At 42.7% G+C, this 23523-nt stretch overlaps 1 protein-coding gene across 1 annotated transcript in view; it reads right to left on the minus strand.

Annotated features, from left to right (window-relative positions):
* The window catches only part of LOC104460144 (leukocyte tyrosine kinase receptor-like), a 54631-nt gene that overhangs the window by 5909 nt on the left and 25199 nt on the right, over positions 1–23523 (minus strand). The window contains exons 11-24 of the mRNA XM_010080159.1: positions 19188–19289; positions 17660–17837; positions 16975–17125; positions 14847–14978; positions 14123–14279; positions 13063–13245; positions 12457–12555; positions 11818–11970; positions 10958–11068; positions 10113–10299; positions 9179–9269; positions 6744–6808; positions 4072–4201; positions 1597–1679 (exon numbers count right to left, since the gene is read on the minus strand). Coding sequence (XP_010078461.1) covers positions 1597–1679; positions 4072–4201; positions 6744–6808; positions 9179–9269; positions 10113–10299; positions 10958–11068; positions 11818–11970; positions 12457–12555; positions 13063–13245; positions 14123–14279; positions 14847–14978; positions 16975–17125; positions 17660–17837; positions 19188–19289 — 1822 coding nt within the window. The remainder of the gene's footprint in view (positions 1–1596; positions 1680–4071; positions 4202–6743; positions 6809–9178; positions 9270–10112; positions 10300–10957; positions 11069–11817; positions 11971–12456; positions 12556–13062; positions 13246–14122; positions 14280–14846; positions 14979–16974; positions 17126–17659; positions 17838–19187; positions 19290–23523) is intronic.

The following is a 23523-nucleotide window of genomic DNA, read 5'->3' on the forward strand; positions in this document are numbered from 1 at the left end:
TCGATCCAACAGGCCAAAAACTGACCCAGAGTGGGTTTTTTTTTTTTAAAGTGATAAAAGAGTCAAGCACTACTCTCTTCCATTTCTCTCCTGAAATGAAGACTGGTCTTGAGCAATAGCAGCTGGCTTGTCCATTTGTTATATAAATATTAAAAGCTTTATGTGATGACTGCTGGGCTCAGTGACATATGAGAAGAAAACCAGGGAACATCTACCTGACAGGAGAAATGAAAATTAGTTTTATTAAATACTTGCAGAGAAAATTTCTATTGAGTTTCTATTGGACTTTCTTGCAGACCAAGAAAAATTGGCCCTTATCATAAGCTCAGTAGATCAGGGCTGATGAAAGATATTATTATTACAGTAATGATTTAAAATAATAATGCTGTAGTGATTAACACTGAAGTTTCCAATTAAAATACTGATCCTCAGATATACTTATTAAGAGATCCAAAAGCCAAAGCTTGTTGCACGGTCTTACTGCTCTTTTTCTAATGACAGAAAACTATAATCCCTTTTTCAAAGGAACTTCTTTATTGTTCCAAAATAAAGGAGAATGAAACCTGTCTCAGATGCTCTAATCATAAAGCTATAACGTATCCCATATCTCAGTCTCATGGCTTTTTGCTCTGATTGCTGCTTGCCGATTGTTTCCCTCTGTTTCTCCAGTCCCTACCCACTCTTGCCTAGCTCTGCCTTTTTGCTCAGTGCAACGTGATGCGTATGTAGACGTGCATGTGCATCAGTTGTCTGCTTGCATAACTGCAGGCTGGATGTTGGTTTAGTTAGAGCCTGTGTGACGCTCTTGTGCGCAGGCCTTGCCCTTACACACAGGGCTGAACTCAGCACAGAGCTCATGCTCAGGAAGGAATTCAGTTGCACGCTGTACCTGGGAACATTATGAGCTGAAACAGCTCTTAATCAGAAGCAAAGAGTCCACTACCCAACTGGGAATTTTAAAAGGCTATCTATAATAACCTTTACCTCTTCTATAATACTTTATTCTTATTTGAAGCCTGCCATATCAGCATTTTCTTGCTCTACAAAAAAGGAAAAAGTATGAACAGACAAATACAGGATGTCCAAGACCACACAGCAGGTCAGGCGCTGAGCTGGGAAGCAAGCCTCAGAGTTGTGTTTATTTCTCCTGTTATCCCTGTTCTACCCTTCTCTAGGCAATGGCTCAAGTATTATGGGCTATCCTGTGCTGATGGGATAGGGAAAACATTAAGTCGCGATCCAGAGATCGGGAAAGAGAGAAATGATACCTTACAAGCTCCCACAGAGTGACAGTACCATCTAGTGGAGTACAGGGCTAATCTCAAATGTGTCTGCATTGTAGGCACCTGAAAATTAGCACCTGAAAAGGTTCACTGCGAACAGAAGATTCCTTTCTCCCCAGCAGTGCAAGGAGCAGTGCAGAGCCTAACTCCTACCAAAAACCAGTGAGACCAGCCAGGATATATCTAAGCGCAGGACTGTACTAGTGGAGGAAATCTGTCTCCCCCCTGGAGATTAGTTCTGTCTAATCCACTGCCAATAGAGGCTGTGTGAGCTTCACGCACCGCTAGATACATCAGAAGTGTTTCTCCTCACCTGTGGATGAAGTGGTTCTCTTCCAGATATTTACAGCCACAGGCAATATCCCGAGCTATGTTCAATAGAGTGGATGGCTGATTCTGGAAAAGGACACACAGAAAATGGTAAGGGAAGAACAGTGGAGCAGAAGAATATAGTTCAGATGGGATAATCAGAGAGGGGCAGAAAAAGGGAAAGGGAAAGACATACGTGTGGGGTGGGGGGAAAGGTGAAATGAGTCAGGAGAAAAGAGGAACATAAGCAGATCAAAGTAAAAAGTTAGAAAATGAGAGAACTCTTATTTAACCCAAAAAACTTTCTGAATATTTCACTTCTCCTAAACATAGTGTGTGACTGCAAACTGGCGAGAGAATCAGGCCTGCCCTGAATAGCCCGGTAAAGGGAGTGGGAGAGAATTATTCCCTACTAGTGTTGGACTTTGTGAAATCAAAAGACAAGCAGGCTTAAAAGGTGAGATAGGAGAGTGAGTTAATAACTTATCAACAGGAATTAGCACATGAACTCAGAGAGAGAGAAAAGACACACAAGTGCACATCTCTGCACCTGCAGTGAGCACTCATCAACTTATCCCTTCTTGTGGAAGGACAGGTTATCCTCAGGAGCACTAAGCAAAGAAGGGATGCTTTACCACAGGACTCCGGGACTGGTACTAATGCGTCACCATCTGCACTTCCCTAACTAAGAACAATAAAGAAGATTTTCTCCAGGAGCCCTGCTTATTTTCATCCCGTCATTTATTTCCCTATAGGGAAATTTCCTTGGTGTTTCTCCAGGAACTTCTGTATGGCTCTTGGGAAGGGTGGGGAGAAATTACTACACTGCTGATCAAAAGCTTGAGAGAGATCAAATAAATTGTTCTTTTTTGTTTCTGCTTTTGCTTCTGGATGCTGTTATCACTGTAATTTCTCATGCTCAAACCACGCAACATACACTACAGCCATTAAACACTATTTTTATTGGCTGGGCAAATTATTGTACAAAGCTCTTGGACATCTGCCAGGGAGAATTATTATAAAGTAGGCACTTCTGAAGAGGAAATGAAGAGCAAGGAGGAGAAATAGAAGCACAGACTTCCAGCCCTTATCTCTGCTCTGGGATCCCTCTGTCAGAAGACTGATGGACATGCATTTTCTCTGCAACCGAGGAAACTTGTCGTGAAATACATTAACGATGGGACTAGTTCTGTTTTCAGAAAAGGTCTATGACGACATTTTTTTGAGTACTAAGGGGATTTCAACTATTGTATTTGCCATCTGCTAGCATACCAGCTAACATAGCAGCAGGTTTGTATTCATATGATATGTAAAAAATAACTGCTCTTTACATTACAGCATTCCAATAAGAGTATTTATTATTCTCTGCTGCCCACAGACTTTATCTGCTCACAGAAATTGTACCACTTTCACTATAAATGCCAAAAATATATACAAACTCCTCCATCTGGGTGCAGCTATACCACTATAAGTACATATAACTAGTATATTTACTCCTGTACGAGGAAGAGATTAAGCTTGATCTTTCAACAATGTGTTAATACCAGCATAGGAGTACATACACATGAAGCTATCTTGTTGTAACTATTTGGGGGGTGTGTGAGGGTGGAGGAGAAGCTGTGCAACTGCATCATGTGGTGTAGGAGTACACAAGGCACCAGTCAGCCTCCTCCTGCCCCTGGGGGCAGCCAGCACAGGCACCTCAATACAACAAGAAATAATGCAGAATCAGGCCTAACTCTTCTTGTTTTTGAAGTCTGCACTCAGGAAGAGACATATACTTATTTAACAGAGGTGCAGGATCCCACTGTTAAGAAGCAAAAACACATCTGGAATCAACTATTCATTATAAGAACACTGAAACTAATTAATTTAATATTCACTGCACTTGGCATCAATACAGTATTAGATAATTTGCAAAAATCCTCATGACAGCTTTATATGAAGGTGATTTTTTAAAACAAAAATATTTGACTCGATAATTTCATTTGCACTGATTTAAATCCTGTCACAGTGCTAGATGCAGGCTCAGCTCTTCAACTAGTATAAATTTATGCATCTCCATATGGTGCTGATGCACACCAGCTGAGGACCTAGTGCTACCAATTCCCATCACTGCATATCAGTGGTACGACTTCAGCTCCTCATGCACCACTGCAGTGCACGGAAAACAATGCAGACACTGAGGAAATGAAGCCACTTAATTTGTAGCCCAGTTGACAGAGAACTCTGGAATGTTAGGACAGGATTTTACTCTTTCCTCCTCAGTTACTAATAGACTGGAGTCCTGGCACTGCTTTCATTTTCTCTCACTGACATCTGCTTACGTCAAGCAAACAGACATAAGTATCCAGAAGTTTGTAGGAGCTGGGACACACACACAGCCCTGCTTGGCTTCAGTGCCTTTATCCAGTTCAGAAAAATAATAAAAACAGGCCTACTAAAATCAACCACAAGCCTAGCAGGGAAGTTATCTCACCGCCCTGGGTCGATTCTGCCGAAGAAAGCTCTTCATATCTCCTCCAGCCATGAGCTCAAGCAGGATGAAGCGAGGCAGTGTCTGTAGGCTCACACCGATGCACTGCACGATGTTTTGGTGATTGAACTTACTGAAAGCCAAGATCACAGCAACACGGAAGAGAAAGACAGCATTAGTACCTGGCCAATATCCACCACACTCACTGTGCCTTGAGCTTTGACAACCTGGATTGAAGTAAATCCTGATGCAGTTCAAGTTACCAAACAAATTCCTACTTCAGCCACACTGAAATGCCCAGATCAGGGTTATGTCTGGCTTTGCCCATAAAAAGCTTTCCACAGAAGGTATGAAAGGCTGAAAGTAAAGCAGAGGCTTCTGTCTGTGAAGAGAGAATTTCCACACTGACCGAAAGATGGGGGGGACACAAGAGGGAAAAGAAAGTTAAGCACTTCAAATATGTAAATATTATTGACATTTGTGAAACAACATCCTGACCAGTGGGGATTTTAATTCAGTGTTGGTTGTATTAAATACACAGCTGTCTAGTTTGGTGGACTCAGTTCAGCACCTAGTGTGCCAAAGAGGGACTCGGCTAATACCTACTGCAGCAGCTGCCTATGTGATGGCTTTCTGCCTGTTACATAAGAAAGTCGAGATTATCAAGAAGCTCAGTAAGACTCAGTCTTTAGAAAGCAGCATCTTCCCTTAGACAGTGATTACCTGGATAACACAGGAACTACAAATGGAAAAGGAAGTTGAGGAAGAGAAAGGATCATGTGCTGCTAAGTCAATCAAAGCACTCTGTGATCAACTGAAATTGCTCTTTAAAATACATACACCAGTGTCACCTCCTGTTCAGCTGCCGAAGTTGCTGCAGACTTTAGGAAGTGGCACTATGTCAGGAGATTCACGTTTTAATAGCAGAAAAACAGCATCTAGGTATGAGCTGGGCCAGACAATGAGAAGAGGAACTTCATGTTGCACAAATTAAAAATGCATAAATTCTGATCACTTACAATCAACACTGACTATACTATTATTTTAAAGTCACACTTGACTCTACTATTGTTTTTAGGTTATGGATTTGCATTAATGAAGTAAATTCCAAGACTGGAATACCTAAAGTACAGATGGTAATGGCTGGCTGTTACATTTTCCGAGCAGGTTTTATAGATCTTATAGTTCACTGTTAGAAGGTCGCGCAGGTGAGACCTTATAAAGGTTCTGTCAAGGTTGCAAAGACATCAAAAGCCAGAACACATCTAAGGGAAGCAGCCACAGTGGAAGAAGCACTGTTGTTCGTTCTGTGCAAGATACACACACAGAGCCGTATTCACTACCTCATCCCTACAGAGGTTTCAGAGTGTCTCACTCAGCTAGTTTTGTGCAAAAAAGGGGTAAAAAGCCCAGGACCCTCACTGCAAAAAGCACTTCGTTATGGCAAATATTTCAACAGATAGCAAAAAGGCTGCACCTATGCGTAGCTACTGACTGAAAGCCCCAATGGGAAAAGCTCTTCACACTTTCTCCTTCTTCAGATGGCAAACCTACTCTTATAAAACCTCTGATCTGTGAGAGATAACACAGTTTAAGCCCTAGCATCCAAGCCTAAAAACTTACCTCCCGGGCACACAGCCTCTGCTGTACCACCTCGGTGCTGGTCTTGCACAGGCTGAACTGAGTCACTGCACAGTCGGCTCTAATCTTTAGCTTTCCTGTTGCTTTCCATTTCAGCATTGAAAATTTAGCAAGGGCTTCAGGACATGACTTACACTTAGTAAAAGCGCAATGAGATTATTTGAAAAGGAAAACATTTCAAATGCAGAACATGTTTGTACAAAAATGTTGTGCCTTTTTACTCCTCTGAATATGATCTGCAGAATTAACCAGCAGAAATCTTTGTTGAGATGTTGTACTGGTTTTGGGTGGGATAGAGTTAATTTTCTTCACAGTAGCTCCTATGGTGCTATGTTTTGGATTTGTGATCAAAACAGTGTTGATAACACACTTTAGCTATTGCTGAGCAGTGCTTACACAGCATTAAGGCTTCTCACACCGCCCCACCAGTGAGGGGACTGGGGGTGCACAAGAAGCTGGGAGGGGACACAGCCGGGGCAGCTGACCCCAACTGACCAAAGGGATATCCCATGCTATATGGCATCATGCTCAGCAATAAAAGCTGGGGAAAAAAGGAAGAAGGGGGGGCTCATTTGGAGTTCGGCATTTGTTTTCCCAAGTAACTGTTACGCATGATGGAGCCCTGCTTCCCTGGAGATGGCTGAACACCTGCCTGCTGATGGAAAGTAGTGAATTAATTCTTCACATTGCTTTGCTTGCACACACAGCTTTTGCTTTACCTATTATGCTGTCTTTATCTCAACCCACAAGTCTTCCTCATCTTGCCTTTATGATTCTCTTCCCCATGCCACTGCTGTGTGGGCTGAGCTGCCTACTGGCATAAAACCACAACAGAAGTGCAACAAAGGAACCTCAGTTACTTTGTTTGAGAAGAACAAGTATCTGAAACCAGTAACTTACATGCTACTGAAATAACATCCAGTGAAAAGGCTGGATTTCTTTTCTGAACCCAAGCAAGTGGATTAATAATTCTTATTACCTGCATTACTCCTTTCCCCTCTGCCCACCATCTGTATAAACCCCATAAACTATACCTGATAATCAATGCTTCCATCAGGAAATCCATCTCATCCTGCTCAGAGCAGACTTCTGGCAGGGTCTGTTGAGAGTTAAAGACAGTGAGGAGCATCCCAGCAAACAACTGAGAACATTTAGGTGACCAACAAAGGAATAAGAAAAAAAGTCAAAAGAACGAGCATGTAATGTGAATGATTTTAGGAACATAAGAGGAAGGCCTCATGTTTTCAGTGCCCAGTTTATTGGATTGCACATGACCCATTTGGTCATCGAAGTCAGAACAGGAAGCTGGTGACCTCCTAGGAGATTTTTTTCTGTGCATTCAACTATATGCCGTGTTCTGGAGGAAAACAGCTTCAGGTACAGATCAAGAAAGGCAGCAGCTGGGGAGTTACAGATAAAGCACTTTAAAATGACAGGTGTTTATTTTTTCTCCCTTTTCTGTATGTCCACATTGCAGCACACGCTTCCATGTCACAGGACACGTACAGCCACATGATTTAAATAACTGTCTCACCTGACCTTGTAGCTTCCTCTCCTGCCAGCAGGTTTGGACAGCATGTGCCACTGATAAACGTGAACTGAGAGCACAGGCAGTAGTGGAAGCAGCGCCTGCCGCTGTGCCCACTGTTTTAATATTACAGGATGGTTTGGCCACAGCTGTGTGTAGTGCCCACTGCCAATCTGAGTGTAGAGAGGTGGGACGTTTACTGCTCAAGTGTGGTGAGGCTGGCATGGAAACAGTTCTTGTCATCAGCAGCGTGGGCTACAGAAGACAGGGTTGCATTTTGTTATCTCAGATAAGTGTCCTGCACACAGGACACCACAGACGATCTGTTAAATTGGCAGAGTACCCACAAACAATATGTGGAGTATGTTGCAAATATGTTTTTTAATTTGTTCCTGGACTGCACCTGCTTCTTCTGCCAAGTCAGGTCAGGACTGACACACTCCATCATGGAGCAAGGTGAGCACGGCCACAGCTTGGGCCCCATGGACACTCTATCAGTTTCCACAAAGGAGAAGAGCCACCTTTTGGTGATGTTCTGGGTGTTCACAAGGAACCCAGGGAACAAGTGGGCAGGTGGGCAGCCAGGGCCCTAACGAGTAGCCATCATTGCTAAGACTTGCAAAACTGGTGACATCCTCACTGGATGATCACAACTGAGCAACATGCTGATCAGCTTCTGCTTGCTGCTGTGCTGTGGTGCATCCTCCACTCTGGACTGTGAAACCAGCCCAGGCCGTTACAGCTCCTTGCTAGTGTGTCTGTTCAGAGAAGTTAATAACAAAATGCCATAATGTGCAGTCTTTTTACTTTCTTTTTTTTTTTTTAAGAGGGTTTTGAAAGATAGAACAAATAACAATCAAAACTTCTTTTTATTATTGCAGTCTATGTTTCAGGCTGAACTCATAGAAGTAGATTTGGTTCTCTGAGTCACAGGCTTATAAAAGAACAAAAGCAGGCTGTGAGCATCCTTAACTTCAGGGCTGAGCAACTGACAAATCCTGAGGCAACAGCAGTAGTTTCACAGAAAATCAGCCTGTTATCTCTTGCCATTAATGGCATGGAGATTAGCGTGATATCATAATATATATTCACAGCAGCATATTTAACACTGTGCAATAGTAAGAGACTACCTGAAAGTTTCACACATAGTAGACAAACATTACTCTCAGTATAAAGGAAATATAACTGAGAAACAAGATAAATTTTTAAATATGGTAAAGTCATGTGAAAAACTTAGGAGAAAGCACTCAAAACCACTGAAATGCAGAAGCAATAATACATAAGCATTACTATAAATGTATACTGTTTGCTGTCACAAATGCTTCAAACTAATATTTGCCAGGGCTTTCTTTTCTTTATACCAGAGTTAGAAATTATCTTCTAGTCTGCAATGCCCCCAAAATGTCTGTTTGTTGCTATTTTTTTCCCCTTAAATTTCTTTTTTTTCCTTGGCTCCTCAGATCTATAAATCATTGTGGCAGAAAAGCCATTGTGGCAGATTCTCTGCTGTGGTGAACTGATGGTCGATTTCAAGGGAGAATTCATTATTTTATTTTAACTAATCATATTATGCAGTCTCCAGGTGACTAACCCACACATCTTCCCATCTGAGAGCACTGATTCTCTCTCCTGAGCAACAGAAACGGAGCTTACAAAACAGATTGCCCCTTTTTGTTTCTTCTCCTAGTTAGATCATAACTTACGGGCATCAGGCATTCAGCAAACAAGACAGATGCTTTACTTTCAACCTGCTGCTAGTGCTGTACAGCTGAAAAATAAAAGTTTATAATTCCTGGATGCAGGAATGTGTGGAAACCTGCATCACACAGATAGATACGTCATTGTGCATGTGATGGATGTGAATCTTCAACTGGAATAATAATAAGATCCTATGGCTCTTATGGGTAACTACTGTTGTATTAGAAATTTGTGGGTACTGACCTTGATAGCCACTTGAAGAGGGTTGGGATCCCCTGCAATGCCTACCACAGTTCCCTCATAAACCTCCCCAAATGCACCATGTCCTAGTGCCCTGGAAAATAAAAAGAGAAAGAAGAGATTTTACTACGCCCCTGGATCCAGCACTGCCTGAGCTCTTCTCTTCATCCAGTCCAAAAATAGGAACAGAACCTGCTGGAAGAGATGGAATCAGCAAGAGGGTTTTGTTTTCATCTCAAAGCTTCTGAAAATAACTTCTCAGTATTTTCTGTCACTGCCACTCAAGCAGGGAGGTTGGATCCTTAATGGTTCTGAACAAAAAAAGCATCCTGCTCAGTCCTAGGGCCCTATCACCAAGTGTGGCAATAGCAAGGCAAGAAAGAACTGGAGAAATACAGAATAAGGTAGATGCAAGCTGATGTCTTCAGGAGATGGTGTAAGACAGCACTTAAGAACGACCAAGTTTTTCCTTCTAAAGTTTACATAACTTTGATCAACACCATCTGGATGGTATGGAGCTGAAGAACAACCTAGCACGTACTTCCTTGTGACAGGAAATTTCCTTGTGACTGGAAATGCTGCAAAAGAAATACTGCTATAGATTTGGAAGGGAGTTACTGCCAGGTGGCAAGTGTAGTCCAGGACATCATATAAAAACACAGAGGTGAAATGTCCTATGCTCTGTGTGGGAGCATGGAACAGGAAACTCAGGAACTTCTGCTTGAGAACTTTATTGAATCAAGGTATCTTTGAGAACACAGAAAGTGTCACATCTGTCATATTTTGCCTGGCTTGGACTAGGTGCTTTCCAGTTAGTCAGACAAGCGGCCCTTGTTTCCTTGTCCTGGATACTTGATGTTGAGTAAAACAAGCATGTGAGCCCTACTTGTGCCTTTCCTCTCCTGTGCCAGAGAGCAATGCCTGCAGCAAGCTTTACCGAAGCAGAGAGATGTTCTTCCGTGGGATCTCCTTCAGCTCGCTCAGAGCAGCGGCCTTCCCTGCGAAGCAGTAGTTGGGGTTGTAATCTGTCATGATGGCTGATGTGCGGATTTTGCTCAGTTTATATTCTGGGCTCTGCAGTCGTGCTCTGGCTCCTTCCAGCTGCTGCTTCTTAAGGTAATAAACTGGGGGTGGGGAAACAAATAAAAACGCACCAAAAAGATCAACACCTGGAGAGAAAAAACAATACTGGCCACACAGAACAGAAAGAAACCAACTCTGTAATTATCAAATGCTCAAGAAGTATCTTTAGCTGAGTCATATCATGCTATTCTCCATGCTCCGTAGTGATTTAATACTGGAAATGTAAACAGTCTGAATCCTGAAGAGTCCTAATCACCTGGGAGCAACTCAGGTTTCTTCTGCTTCTCTGTACATTGTCTGAGGAAAGGCTGCTCCACAAGACACCTTACTGGCATTGAGTCCCAAAAAGCATGTCATCTCCCTGAATCAATTATATGTTTAATTACAGACTGTGACTTCTGCCTATATTGCAGTGGCTGCTGAAGAATTGCCTGCTAAGAGGGCTTCCCAAGCTCTCTTCTCTGTAGCAAATACCAGAACAGAGCAGTTCTTGCCCTTTGGGATTATGGTTGCACCTAACTGTGGGGTGGTGATGTTTCCTACGGCTTCTTTCTCCCTGTCCCTCTCATCCATCTAGGAGACCACAACCGTCCAGCTCCAAGTATTAAAAGTAGTTGCATGTGGCTGGATGGTCTCCTTTTGTCTAAATTAACTGGGAAAAGACAAGTCAAAGGGTGATAAGGAGTCAGTGTTTCTTACTGATAGATAGGCTGCCACAAGTGAGGATCATTCCAAGCACCACAATCACAGCCACCACAGCTAGGAGGAGTGGGAGAGGAAGGCGTCCCTCTGGGACAGCACTCTGGGGCACTGGGAAAAGAAAAAAAAAAAAACAGAGGTGCATTAATCAGAAAACAATCAGAGCTGCTATAAAGCATTCCTCTCAAGGTTGCTCCTATTTCAGAAAATAACATAGAGATCATGGCCAGACCATCTTATAAAAATTACAGCAAATATCTCTACAACTCTGGAGGTTGAAAAAATAACTAAAACGTTTTAAAAACATTGAAAAAACAGATAACTAACTGATAAAATACAGATTGCTTATCCATTCTTCCATTTTTTTATTAACGGGTAACACCACTGCTCCCATGTTGAAACTCTATAGTCTTGATGCTTTAGAGTTGCAAAAGGCTGTGTCAGGAAATAACAGTGAATACTAGGCATCGGCTGAACAGGCACAGTGGGAAACTGCTGTGAAAGGAAGTTATTTGTGGCTTAAATAACTCAGCAGTAGGTAGTATGTTATACCAGAGAGGTATTTACGCTTAAACATATCATACAGTGTGCCCATTCAGGAAATTTACACTGTCTCTCTTTACAGATATTTTATCTTCTACCTAATCTGAACCTGAATTTTGGAGATGTTGATAGAGATGTGTGTAAGGAAAGGACATCAAGAATTTTCAGTCATATGTTTGACTGAGTTTTCTCATAACGCCGTGTTCACTGGAGCCACCAGCTGTAACTTGGGGATTTGACCATCAAAAAAAACTAGGAGGAGAGACAATACAAAGAATACAGACATTATCCAATGAGTATAAAACTCCGTATCTTACCAGTGCAGGTGACGTTGTCGTTGGCTAGCACAGCCCCCATCTCACACTGGCAGACTGGCAGGTTGGTGTCAGGGTCCCGCTTACAGTTATCTGAGTGGCAGTGGCTGCAGTTAAGATAGATTTGAACCTCCACCTCCCCGTGACTCTCCATGGCTGAATGAGCAACCAGACACAACAGGTGGGTTTAGTTTAGCTTTTCCCATCTTGTTCCATTAAGGAAAAAAAATGGAGTGGGTACCTGCAACTTCTCTACTTCTCTGCAGCAGAGCAGATAGTCCAACACAGTGTGAACACATGTCAGAAACCTTAGGGGGGTGCAGGAGAGAAGGAGGGATTGGGTCCCTCAAGCAAACAGAGAGGTCTTGAAGTGAATTGACCTGGAAATGTCTGGTACTGATGATGTGCAGTAAACTTGTGTCTCTCCTGGCTTAGAGATTGAGAGGAAAAAGTTCCCAGAGCACTACGGACGTATTTAAAGAAATGATCACAACTGAAGAACTGGCCTGAAGAGTGAAATATGACTGAATGAAATGTATAAAAAGCAGAGACAGCAGGAGAAGGAGCAGGAAAGAGGAAACAGAGAGGAGGAAGGAAAAAGAAGGAAGAAAAGAACTAAGAGGAATAACAAGTACATTGTACCTGCCAGGGGATGCAAGAAGATCTCTCCAATGGGGTTCACAAAAGAGATGCCATCCTGCCCACCAGCGGTGATATCATCATTATCAGAGGCATGCCCCCCTGGGGAAGGAAGAGCATGGCTAGCTGATCAGTACTGCATGCCGCAAAAAATGTGATGCCTGCGAAGTGCTGCCTTTGTTCCTGTCTCTTATCAGCTGGGGTCACTCTGCAGCCTTCCCGTGATATCAACATGTATAATGTGCTTGATGGATAATGCTCACTTGACTCAACCAATACTAACGCTGGTGAAGTGACTTATTCCGATGTTGGTTCCTCAGTTCAGCAAAGTAAAGATGTATTTTACCTGGGCAACTTTGGGATGAAAGACGGGGTGATTCAGCACATCTTTCAAATACTAAACCACACAGGAACACTTCTATAACCTTGATTTCCCCAATTAAAGATATATGATGGAGAGTGGGGCATTTCATACCATTCATCTTGAAGTATCTATGATTCACCTCCTGCAGTAGTGTACCTCTGCACTGAGAGCTCTAGCCCTTCACTGCATGTGCTCTGAAGTGCACAAAATCAGACAGCTACTGGCTATTCCTCCAACACACCTACCTCTGTAGCCTCCACCTCCTCCACCAGAAGTACAAGCTCCTCCTCCCCCACCAAAGCCACCAGAGGTAGCCCACTGGAGCTTGGCTAGTGCTTGCGGACAAGCTTGACCCCCTTCTCCACCTTCCAGAAGTGACTTCCCAGCCTGAGGAAGCAGAGTCTCGTCTTGCCAGCCACCACCTCCACCTTTACAGTCAGAGAGTGAGAGAACAAAACAAGAACAGGTGAGGGAAGCACAAGCAGGGGAAAGTAGGAGAAATACTGCAGAGAGACAAAGATTGGCCCATATCATTTCTTAAGTGCCTGCATTCAAGTTAACTCCTTCTTTAAGGATGAGAGAACATACAGACAAGCTCCCTGTTGCCATGGATAATAACAAAGTGGAAATCTAACGCACAGCCAGCACCTTAGCACCAATTTCTAGTGTCATTAGGGAAATAAGGAGTGCACCCCTCCCCTTTGGGATAACTGGTTAGGGCTTTCAGCCATGCGAGATGCTGAGCTCCCTCGGGGAAATAAAAAATAAACTGGATTTCCTCATCTCCCTCTAGTGGCTCCTCTCTAAGGCTCTTACAGCAGGAGAAGAACCACCACTGGGCTTTTTCATCTCTTAGGAATGGATTCTAGGCACAGCTGTTACAAGATTATAAATAAGCTTACATTTTTTGGTATAATTCCCACAATTCCTGCTGTTAGGGTTTCAGGGGAGTAACAGGGAAAAACTCCTCCCTTCCAAGGAGATTTGTTACAGTGTGAAAGACTGGGCTCCACCCCCCAAATATCATCTTCACGAAGTCATTTCAAAGAAGAGAGGAGTCTTCCTATGGAATAGCCTCTACTGGAGCACTCATTACATGTCCTGTGCATTCTCTTTTTTCTGGTGACACATCAACAGTACCTTTATAGACTATATGACATCCTTTACAGACTACCGGCACATTCTAACAACTACTGCCACAGGAAAACTCCAAAAGACCAGAGAGAAGCCCCTGACTTCCCACATGCAGGACAACTTGTGTATTCAGTCGTCTGATTCAGGCCTTGGGTGGTTTTAGCATCTTACCTGCTGCCCCAGTCCTCCCACTGACTCCAGGTACTGCAGTGCTGTTCTCAAATTTTTCCAAGGGCCCATCATCCAGGGAGCTGTCCTGAGCCTTCAGGTAGGCTTTTCCTCCTCCTCCTGCTGCGATGAGCAAAGGTTCGAAAATCCCATCCTTCTGCTGGAAAACCCCCCATCAAACATCAGAAAACTTCACATCCCTCGGATATGTGAACTCACATAAACTCATCAAAAAGCATGAAAGTATCCCAAACAAGAGTGGCCTGAGATCAGGACAATGCTAGTGCTTGTTTCCTAACTGCACTACAAAAATGTTTTACACAGTGTTTCTGTGTACAAAAATTATTGTTTAACTGAACACCAGGGGTTTGGTGTTTTTTTGTTTGTTTGTTTGTTTTTTTTTGTTTTTTTGTAGGACTGCTGCCAGTACTAAAGTGGGATCCTGCTGTGATTCCCAGACCTGAGCTGTCAAGAACTGAGGAACCAGTTCAGCTAGCTTAATGACAATGACAAGTATGATCAAGGATATGAAAAGAGATAAAGAATTTAAATTAAAAAGACAAAAAGGCAAAGAGAGACAGAAAGATGGGGGGGAGGGGAGAGAAAGTGTGAAAGAGAGCATGAGAGACACACATGCACACTTCTTTTCCATCACCTTTTTTTCAAGAACTGAGTATCACATGCCATGATTGACAGTGAATGCAAGATGCAAAGAGAAAATACTTACTCTAAAGATGTATGTTGCTCCTCCTCCACCCCCACCTCCTCCAGCCCAGTCCTTCAGGTCCTTTTTTGTTTTGTAATCTTCTTCAATGAGAGATGACTCCCCTAAGCAGATCTTCTGGGTTTCAGGATTGCCCTGAACGGAGATAAGAGATGCCCTCAGATATCAGCAAAGTCCAACTCTTGAGAGTTGTCTGTATATCTCAGTATAATAATATTGTATAATTTGGGATGCATATCGGGCATCTATAAATCTGTATATACGTTATCCTTGTGGAAAGTGAACTCTTCTATGGGGACCAACAGCTAGGGAATGGATCTGTCTGTTATCTCTGATTTGCAAACTCACATTACACATGCAAGTGAAAATACAAATGCTCACAGAAAAAACTGAAGCAGTACAACAACTCATTATCGACATCACATAATCAATATTTTGCATATTTAGAACTTCTTATCTCTGAGAACATTAAAACATGTTGAATTATGGATTAATTCTCAGAACTTCCTTACTGCTGTATTTATTAGGTATTTCTCAAGGCCATAAACGGGAAAAGTAGACAGAGATGACCTGCGCATAGCTAAGAGTGAACCACTAACGCATCTTGGAACAGAAATCTGGAATCTCAGCTTCCTATTCCTGAGAAAAACTAAAGATTGTTTGGCCATTTTAGATTTTTTTTTTGGTGACACTGAGTTCCATGTGTTTCAATGATCCTGTAAATCTGCCCAGCTTCACTGAGATGATTAAGTCTGAATGATTTCAGAAACTGCTATATTGTCTCAGTCCAAGTGAAATCCCTACTTGTGTGGGTCATGGCACATATACAAGCCAGAAGTGTGGTGCCAGTTTTACTGCCTGTGTCCCTTCATTCAAAGAATAGGACAAAAGGTGACAAGGTAGATGAGAACTGAGGAAAAGCAACTGAGTAAATCTAAGGAGAGAGAATGAAGGTTTGGAGCTACAGAACTTCTTCAGAGAAAGGAAAACAAACATTAGTTAACCAAAAAGGATTTCCAAAGCCAAATAAAGTTGAGCTTCGGAAGTGGAAAAAATGAAGGGAAACTTTTTCCAATAGCATCTGGCAAAGGGAGCTAGTTAGTGCTGGGTTATACTTTGGTATGTGGAGAACAAGTCATGAAATGCAAGGGAATAATTGACACCTTTGCAGATGATGACCTAAGCCTAGAGTGTGCACTGGAGAGGGAACTGCAAATACATAAATACAGGTTTTATCTAGAAAGATATAATTCTTATACTACGTAAAGTAAGACTGGTTTTAGAATCTGTTGCAGTATGCAGGTAAGGCATCATATGCTCTGGGCAAGGTAAACGGTAACTTTGAATGCCCACAAGAATAGTGTGTGCATCCCAAAACTCAGCAGTCTCTCTGTGGGGAATAGAGAAAACAGCTTTGTTCCTGGGCACGGGCTGACAGATCACCTCTCTGGAAAGAGGTAATACCAAATACCATGCTGAAAAGAAGCAACTGTTGAGCCTACGTGATAAAAGGTCTTAAGTCTAGCATTAGAGGACACATATATAAGAATTCATGTCACCAATGTCTGTTTTTAATGAGTGGGTTTTTTTCATTACAAATGCCTAATCCAGGGGCCACTGTAGTTAGTGGGAAGATTCCCACTGGTTTTGATAGGCTTTGGATTCAGACCTCAGCCTCACAGCTTAAAGAGTAAAACTGTGCAGCCACAACGCTGCTGGATGCTTCCATAAATAATAGTAAATTATCTGAAATCCTGGCAGACAGAAAGAAACCTACGCTGTGGAAAAATAAGAGAGGGAGCATACAACTCTCACCTACTAGCTTCCCACTTAAAATAAGCAAAAGAAAGATGATGAAGAATTTATTTTAAACACCAGGAGCTCAAAGCAAAGTTCTTGTGGGCTTCATAGTTTTTGTGCATTTCTGGATTGTTTTTCTTTTCAGAGTTCTTTATATTTGTTTTGAGATTCTTTCTAACTTGGTTTATTGGTTCTTCCCAGTCTCCTGACTGGATTTCATTGCTGGATCCTGGGTTTTCCAGCATTCATCACCAAACCCCAAGCCACCCAGTGAATCTCACTGAATCGTATCTGCAAAGTCTCTGCCCACATGTGCTTGTGCAGTCCTCACCCCAGGGCAGGCGTCCTCGCCCTGCTGCCCCACTAAGATGTACAGCAGCTCGTCCTTCTCCAGCTGGAAGGTGGCCGAGATGAAGACCCCGTGGGACCTCTTATTGTGGTTTTTGGCTCCCTTCCCTCCAGCTGCTCCATAGGCAGAAATCCTGGAAGAAGAAGGAAGCAATTAAAGAGACAAATCTCACACTTCTCATCCCCAAAGCAACTCCATCTGCAAGCTCTCCCCAGCCTGCCCTCCCAGATAGACAGTGCTTCAGAGCAGGGTCCCTGCTGCAACATCTCATGGTTATTCTTTGTCTGAGACCCATGCAGCCAAGGCTGCTCAAGAGGATAGACCAACTCTACAGCACCGGAGACAGAGACTTCAGAGGCAAATATTATGAGCTGGTGGAGTGAAATCTAGAGGACCAAAGCTTCGGGACTAAAATGAAGGCAGCACTTCCACTTAACTGCATGCCCACAGTCACTCCTGTTCAGATCTCTCCTAAGTCACCACTCCACCCTTCCACGCCTTGCAGTAGCTCAGACACAGATCCTTACAGCTAGCACTCCTGTTTCTCTCCCACTTCACTGCCCCCTCCACCCACTCAATACAGATGGTCCCACATTCACGATTGCTAAAACTCACAAACAAAAAGTAGTTAAAGGCAGCTGTCTCTCCAGCACAAACTGGTACTCACCTGTATCGGTTTGTGGCTGGCACTCGCCAGACTTGCACTCCTCGGAGCCTGCCCTCTTTCTCCACTGTCACGGACACATTGCTGTTCTTATAGGCACTGTCGCACTGAGCTTGAGTTGGCCCATGTGGGCCACTGGCACCACATGTTGTGAACCACCAGAGAACAACAGATGTGTCCCCTGTGACAAAAACAGCAAGAGCTGGGGCAGGTGTGAGCTTCCCTTTATTTCTCAGACTTGTGCAAGAACTCACAGAACTATATAGCCAGAGGGCAAGTATCATTGAAACAAAAAACTGTTCCTGATGACATGTTCCCTTAATGATCCTTTGATAATAAAATTCACATTATTGTTATTCACAAGGAAGATTAATGACTTTCATATAAAAAAACATATGATCATGAGAAAGACCACGTTGCAGCAGTATAAAGCTATCTACAGGGCTTTAAAACTCAATACGTCTATTTGGTCGCATGCTTATAGATTATAACTATACAAAAAAATAATGCTTAAACTTGCATTTACGGTGTTGAGGACTTGAAAGCCAGTACATGCTAAAGTTAAATTTATTTGTTCAACTTTAACGCAGCCCCCTCTAATACAGTCCACTAAGATACCATCCTTAATTATATCATCACAGATTGCTTATATTATCCCAACTTATTCTAGTCATAGCACAGCTACTGCTCTGTTTGCTTCCCCCCTGTATGATGCAGTGCATGCACAAGGGCCAGAGTTAGAAAGCAGAACTGTTTAAGAGCTGAATGATTAAAATAGCAGTAGAAATCATAAACCTTTTTTTTTTTAAAAAGTCTAATCTTCTTTAAAGGAAAAGGCAAGCAAAACTATCCCTGACAGATATCATCCTGTGAACACATGGATTAATCACTGAGGTAAGAGTGTTAGCTACATGACAGAAATCTCTACCCCTTGAGCTAAAAGATGATCTGACAGCAGCACAGATTGTCACATTTCAGGTGCACAGTCTTCAGGAGGCGGTGCAGTCACACACAGGTATTTGTTGGCAGCAAAGCAGCCTCAAGCACAACCTCCCCTCCTCAGGCCCTCCCTCAGACAGCTCTTCCCTGCTCTCCTAGTTTTTAATCCAGTTTTTCTCCTCAGTGGATTTCCAGATCCTCACTTTCTTCCCCTCCTTGGATCTACAACTTTACGCCCGTATTCTCCACCCATTAGGTTCAGCTCCATTGCTCACCAAATCCAGTAAATCTCTGTCTATCCCCAACTTTCTGCACTGGTCTACACCTTTCACTCCTTGGCTAGCTTTTGTGCACTCCGAATTTGAGTCAGGCAGCTTCTGATTTTACTTAAAGCTTCTGTACTTAAAGATGCCGCTTCTCTTTAAAGAAGTCCTGCTCTTTAAGGACTAGTAAGTTGGGCTTCAGCAAACTGCTGCCCTGTTGCCACGTCAAGCAATGAGACTGCTGGCCAGAGGCTGCCTGACATGGTCTCCACATCTTTGGGATGGATTATGTGTGATGGATTCTCAGTTCTCAGTACTGAATCATCTACCTGGGAGGGAGGGCTCTTCCAGGGGGTTCAGAAGATGCTCATCCAGGATATTAATCTCCCGTGGATACTGGCGCTTCCCAGCAAAATGATTTGGTTGTCTTCCTGTAATAGTTTGTAGAACAGACGAGAGAGATGGAAGGACGGTAGAAAAGAGAGGAAATATTTAAAGATCACATAAATGAACCAAGTACAACCATTTGGTTAAAATAAGTAAATAATATCTTGGACAGAAAAGGTGGTTTAAACAATCATATTTTTTTATTATTCTTTTGGGCCCATGTTTTGGGTTAGCTACTTGCATCTGTGCTGAAGTCAGTGGGACTTCCCATGAACACAAACTCCCTGTGTTATCCCATGCAGACTCACCTGCTACCAGCAGATTGCACTGGCTGTGATCACAAGAGACTTTGGGAAAAGCATAGTGTGGGAGAACAGATACAAGGTATTGATGCTCTGCTGGTCAAAGGGGCAGATGACAACTCTGGATTGCGAAATGAGTGGAGGTGTAAAGGAGACTGAAAGCAAAAATTATTATCTTTGGTTCTGAATGGCATCATGTTAAGTAAAACAGCCAAATAGGTTAATCCCCTGTCAGCAACCAACTTTTACTACCTCAGACCTTGCTTAGAGAACAAAAAAACCAAATAAAATTATATGTCTCGCTAACACACACAGTTAAGAAACAGCAGTATACCCCTGACACAAACTATAAACCTTTGGACAAACCTTTTTGAAAAACAAAAAGCAAAATGTTACATTTCTAACCAAACAGGCCTTTAAAAATCATTCTTTTCTCAAATAGTAGGGACGTCAAAGCAATTGTTGCTCCAAAGCATCTGAATGCATTGAGGATATCATGCATAACCAAAGCTGCCTTACAACAGGAAAAAGTAATAATTGAACCCTTGCCTTATAATCTGCAAGCATCCTGTTTCAATAGTTAAATTACCCATTTTTATGCAGATCTTTGACTGGAAAAATTCTGTAAGAAAAAGGAGAGACTTCCTTCCATTTTATGAGCCCTCAATTAATTTAATACTAAACATATTTCATCAGTTGAAAAACATTACAAGTATTTCAATTTGTTCCAGTTGTGAGAATGTAACAGCTGGTTGATGCTCTATTCAAAAGAGACTCACTCAGTTCCAGCTGGACAATTATCTCTGCCACAAAGCCACTGCTCTAAATAGCAATAATTAACAGCCTTGTTAGCTGTGTCAGAAAGGCCAAATAGCTAATTGAAGCATAGAGACCTTGCTGAGCTTTTACTCCTGAGAATATTCCCCCCAGGTCTGATTGAAAGCACATTGATGGATGGAAGTAAAAGGGAGCTTTGTAGTGACACACTCTGTTCATACTGAGATAGAGAACTTCAATGGAAGAAGTTGTCAAGCCAGTGAAAAATGAAATTAACCCAAAAAAATTATCTGGATCAAAGATAGAAGGAAAACCAAATGAAAAAGATAGCACATGGCCAAAAAAGATGCTTGGTCTCCCAAGGCCTGCACTGAATTATGAATCCCAAAGGTCACAACAGTATCAGATACTTAGGGACATAGAAGAAGTCCTGTTATGTTTGCCAGAGTGAAGGAATGTAAATCACTCTCTGAAACAGAGAGGTGGTCTGTGTGTCTGCATGGATTCTTTTTGAAACATCCCAACTGAGTATCCTATGGCAATGCCTCATTTCCAAACCAACAATCTTTCCTCTTTCTCCAAACAGTCTCAAACGCTCACACTCTGGAAGAAAGCTTCTTTCTCCTCCACGTTCACCAGCAGACAAGCTGCAAGACTGGATGAGCATCAGCCTGTCTATGTGAGCCATTAACCCTTGGAAGGCTGATATTTTATGCACTGTCAGACATGGGTTTGTAAGGTGGCATTTTCTACAAACAGGGTGTAGCCTTGGGATTCAGGGGCTGGTGCTGCAGTCTATTTTAGCTTCCACTTCCTCCTCTGACAGCCAACACATTGACTGGAAGTGAAAAGAAGGGAACAGGACTTAATTCATATTAAGGTATACTTATATCAGAAAAACATGAGCACAGGACTCCTTTCTCCAGGATTTAGTCAATGCTGTTGATTTCCACACTGAAAAGGGATAGAGGGAAGTGTATAGGAGAAAGACAGGGCACCTCCTGCAGGCAAAGAGCTAAAGTAATTCACTCTACTTCTCTGTCTCTGTAATGAAAAAAGATATAGCTGTCTTGTGACTGGAATTAATCAGAATAAGGTGCCCCACAGGATCCTCCAAGTGTGCATGGTCTCCTCAGAGAGCCCACCTTACTGAGGCAGGTTGGAGTACTCCTGGAAGCCTCTCCAGCTTGTCCTGGAGTGGGACAGAGAATGAGGATGCTGCACCAGCTTCTCCCTTCCCCATCACTTTGGTTGATCTATTGCATTTCTAGTCAATACCTTCTTAAATCAGTGAAATGAGGCAGCAATGAGGCTTGTGCCACCCCCCACCCACTCACCTCAAGCAACAAGACTGGGAGGTCAACAGAACCAGACTGTGCTGGGTTAGGGATTCCAAAGTCAAGAACTAGAGACATGATATATAAAAGCTCTCTTTGGACAGTCTTGCCAATTATAAACTAGTCTTCTGGGAAATGGTAAATGATGCACGGAATGGAATGTAACCCCTGGGCCAGGGCAGTAGAGGGCACTTTGATAGACCACAGACTCATGAGCTTAGTTAGAACAATATCATGCTCAGAGCTCCAAAACGTAGTAGTAAAAGCAGCAACATAAGCACTGAGGAAGGCAACAATCATGCAGATTCACTCTATTTGCCATGCCAGCCCACGTTTTCACTCAAAGTTCAGACCTCTTCCTATGAAAGCACTAATTAGAACAGTGAAATATCTTTATGCCTGTCCCCTAAAAGTTCTCACAATGAACAAGACCCACGTCATCTATCTGTGACGCTATCTTACATGCGGTGATTGAACCAAAGTGGTTTCATCTCACCTTTTGCACAGGGAAAACATTTGCCACTGCCCAGGAGCTGCCATCCAAAGAATGGTCTGTTTAGTTCTTGTCCCCTGAGCTGGCCTCACTACCCACTTATTTTCCACCTAAATCTTACTGAATCTTTCCTCTCAGTTTTGAGGTATATGGAAAAACCTCACCTTCTTTCCCAGCTTTGCATACAGACAAGCAGTGCTTTCAGAGTCTGCACTGGGTTTTGTAGCGCAACTGAACTACAAGATTGAAACAGATGGAGAAAATAATATTTACATCCTAGCAAGCAGTCAATTTGTCCTTCCTGCCATACATCCTTCCTGCTGCCTTCATGCAAAGAATTCACTGCTTGGATCTTAATTGGCTCCATCTCTGACATCTGAAACCTCTCCTTGCCGGGCAGAAATAATTTCATTACTGAAAACACAGCAGAGCTGCTGGGCTTCTCTGCAACCTAACTGAATTAAAGTCATGAGAAGATAAATGCAAGGGGCTTGCTTTCAGAGGCGAGAAAACGTCAGTTTGTAAAGATGATTCAAGGAACAGCAGCAAGTATAAGGCTTCCAAGAAACATGTTTCCTTCATGATGTCTTTCTTCTGCATGAGTCACACATCTCTGGGTCACACCTTCCGACGGGTAAGTAGCAGCTGCTCCTGGACATCAGTGCAATTTATACTAATGGAACATAACTTGGATGGTCTAATGGACAAGCTCTGATAACACTGCTGCAGTGGTATTTATGCCCCACCTATTTGCCAAAGGAAACAACCCTATACCAGAGCTAGCAAAACGTCTGCAGATAAACTAGAGGCCGTATTTAGTCTTGGAAGGGCAGTAAACTCCAGCAGCTGGGTGCGTATCATCTGGCACAAGAACATCTGGAATCACTCCCTTCCGTTTCCTCAAAAGACTTCAAAAAAAAGCATTAGCATGGAGGTCCCAAAAGGTTTGAGAACCAAGGTGTTAAGGAACTGGAGTGAACAATTACTGTTGAGGAACATTTCTGCCTCTTAATTTCACATGAAAATGCGCATGCTCAGCATTTTACAGAAGGGTGGTTTCAGTGCCCACAGAACAAAATGATGGAGAATAGCAGACTGGATCAGACAAAGGTGGGAGGGAAAAGGGGCTTTTGTTGATGAAGAATTTTTAATGCATCTGTTTTGACATAAGCCTTCGCACATGTTATGTTAGGCTACAGCTAGCCTCTGCAGGGACATGTTTTTAGCCTAAATGCTGACATACGGGGTATGGTGACATGTGAAGGGTACCACAGGTTCACATTTTGTCTGCAATAGAAGTCACAATTCAAGTTCTGCGTATTCTCCAGTTCCTTTACAACAGAGCATACAGGTCTTTTCTCCAGGGGCA

Source organism: Pterocles gutturalis, unplaced genomic scaffold (genome assembly GCF_000699245.1).
Source record: "Pterocles gutturalis isolate BGI_N339 unplaced genomic scaffold, ASM69924v1 scaffold1419, whole genome shotgun sequence".
Classification (NCBI taxonomy): domain Eukaryota; kingdom Metazoa; phylum Chordata; class Aves; order Pterocliformes; family Pteroclidae; genus Pterocles; species Pterocles gutturalis.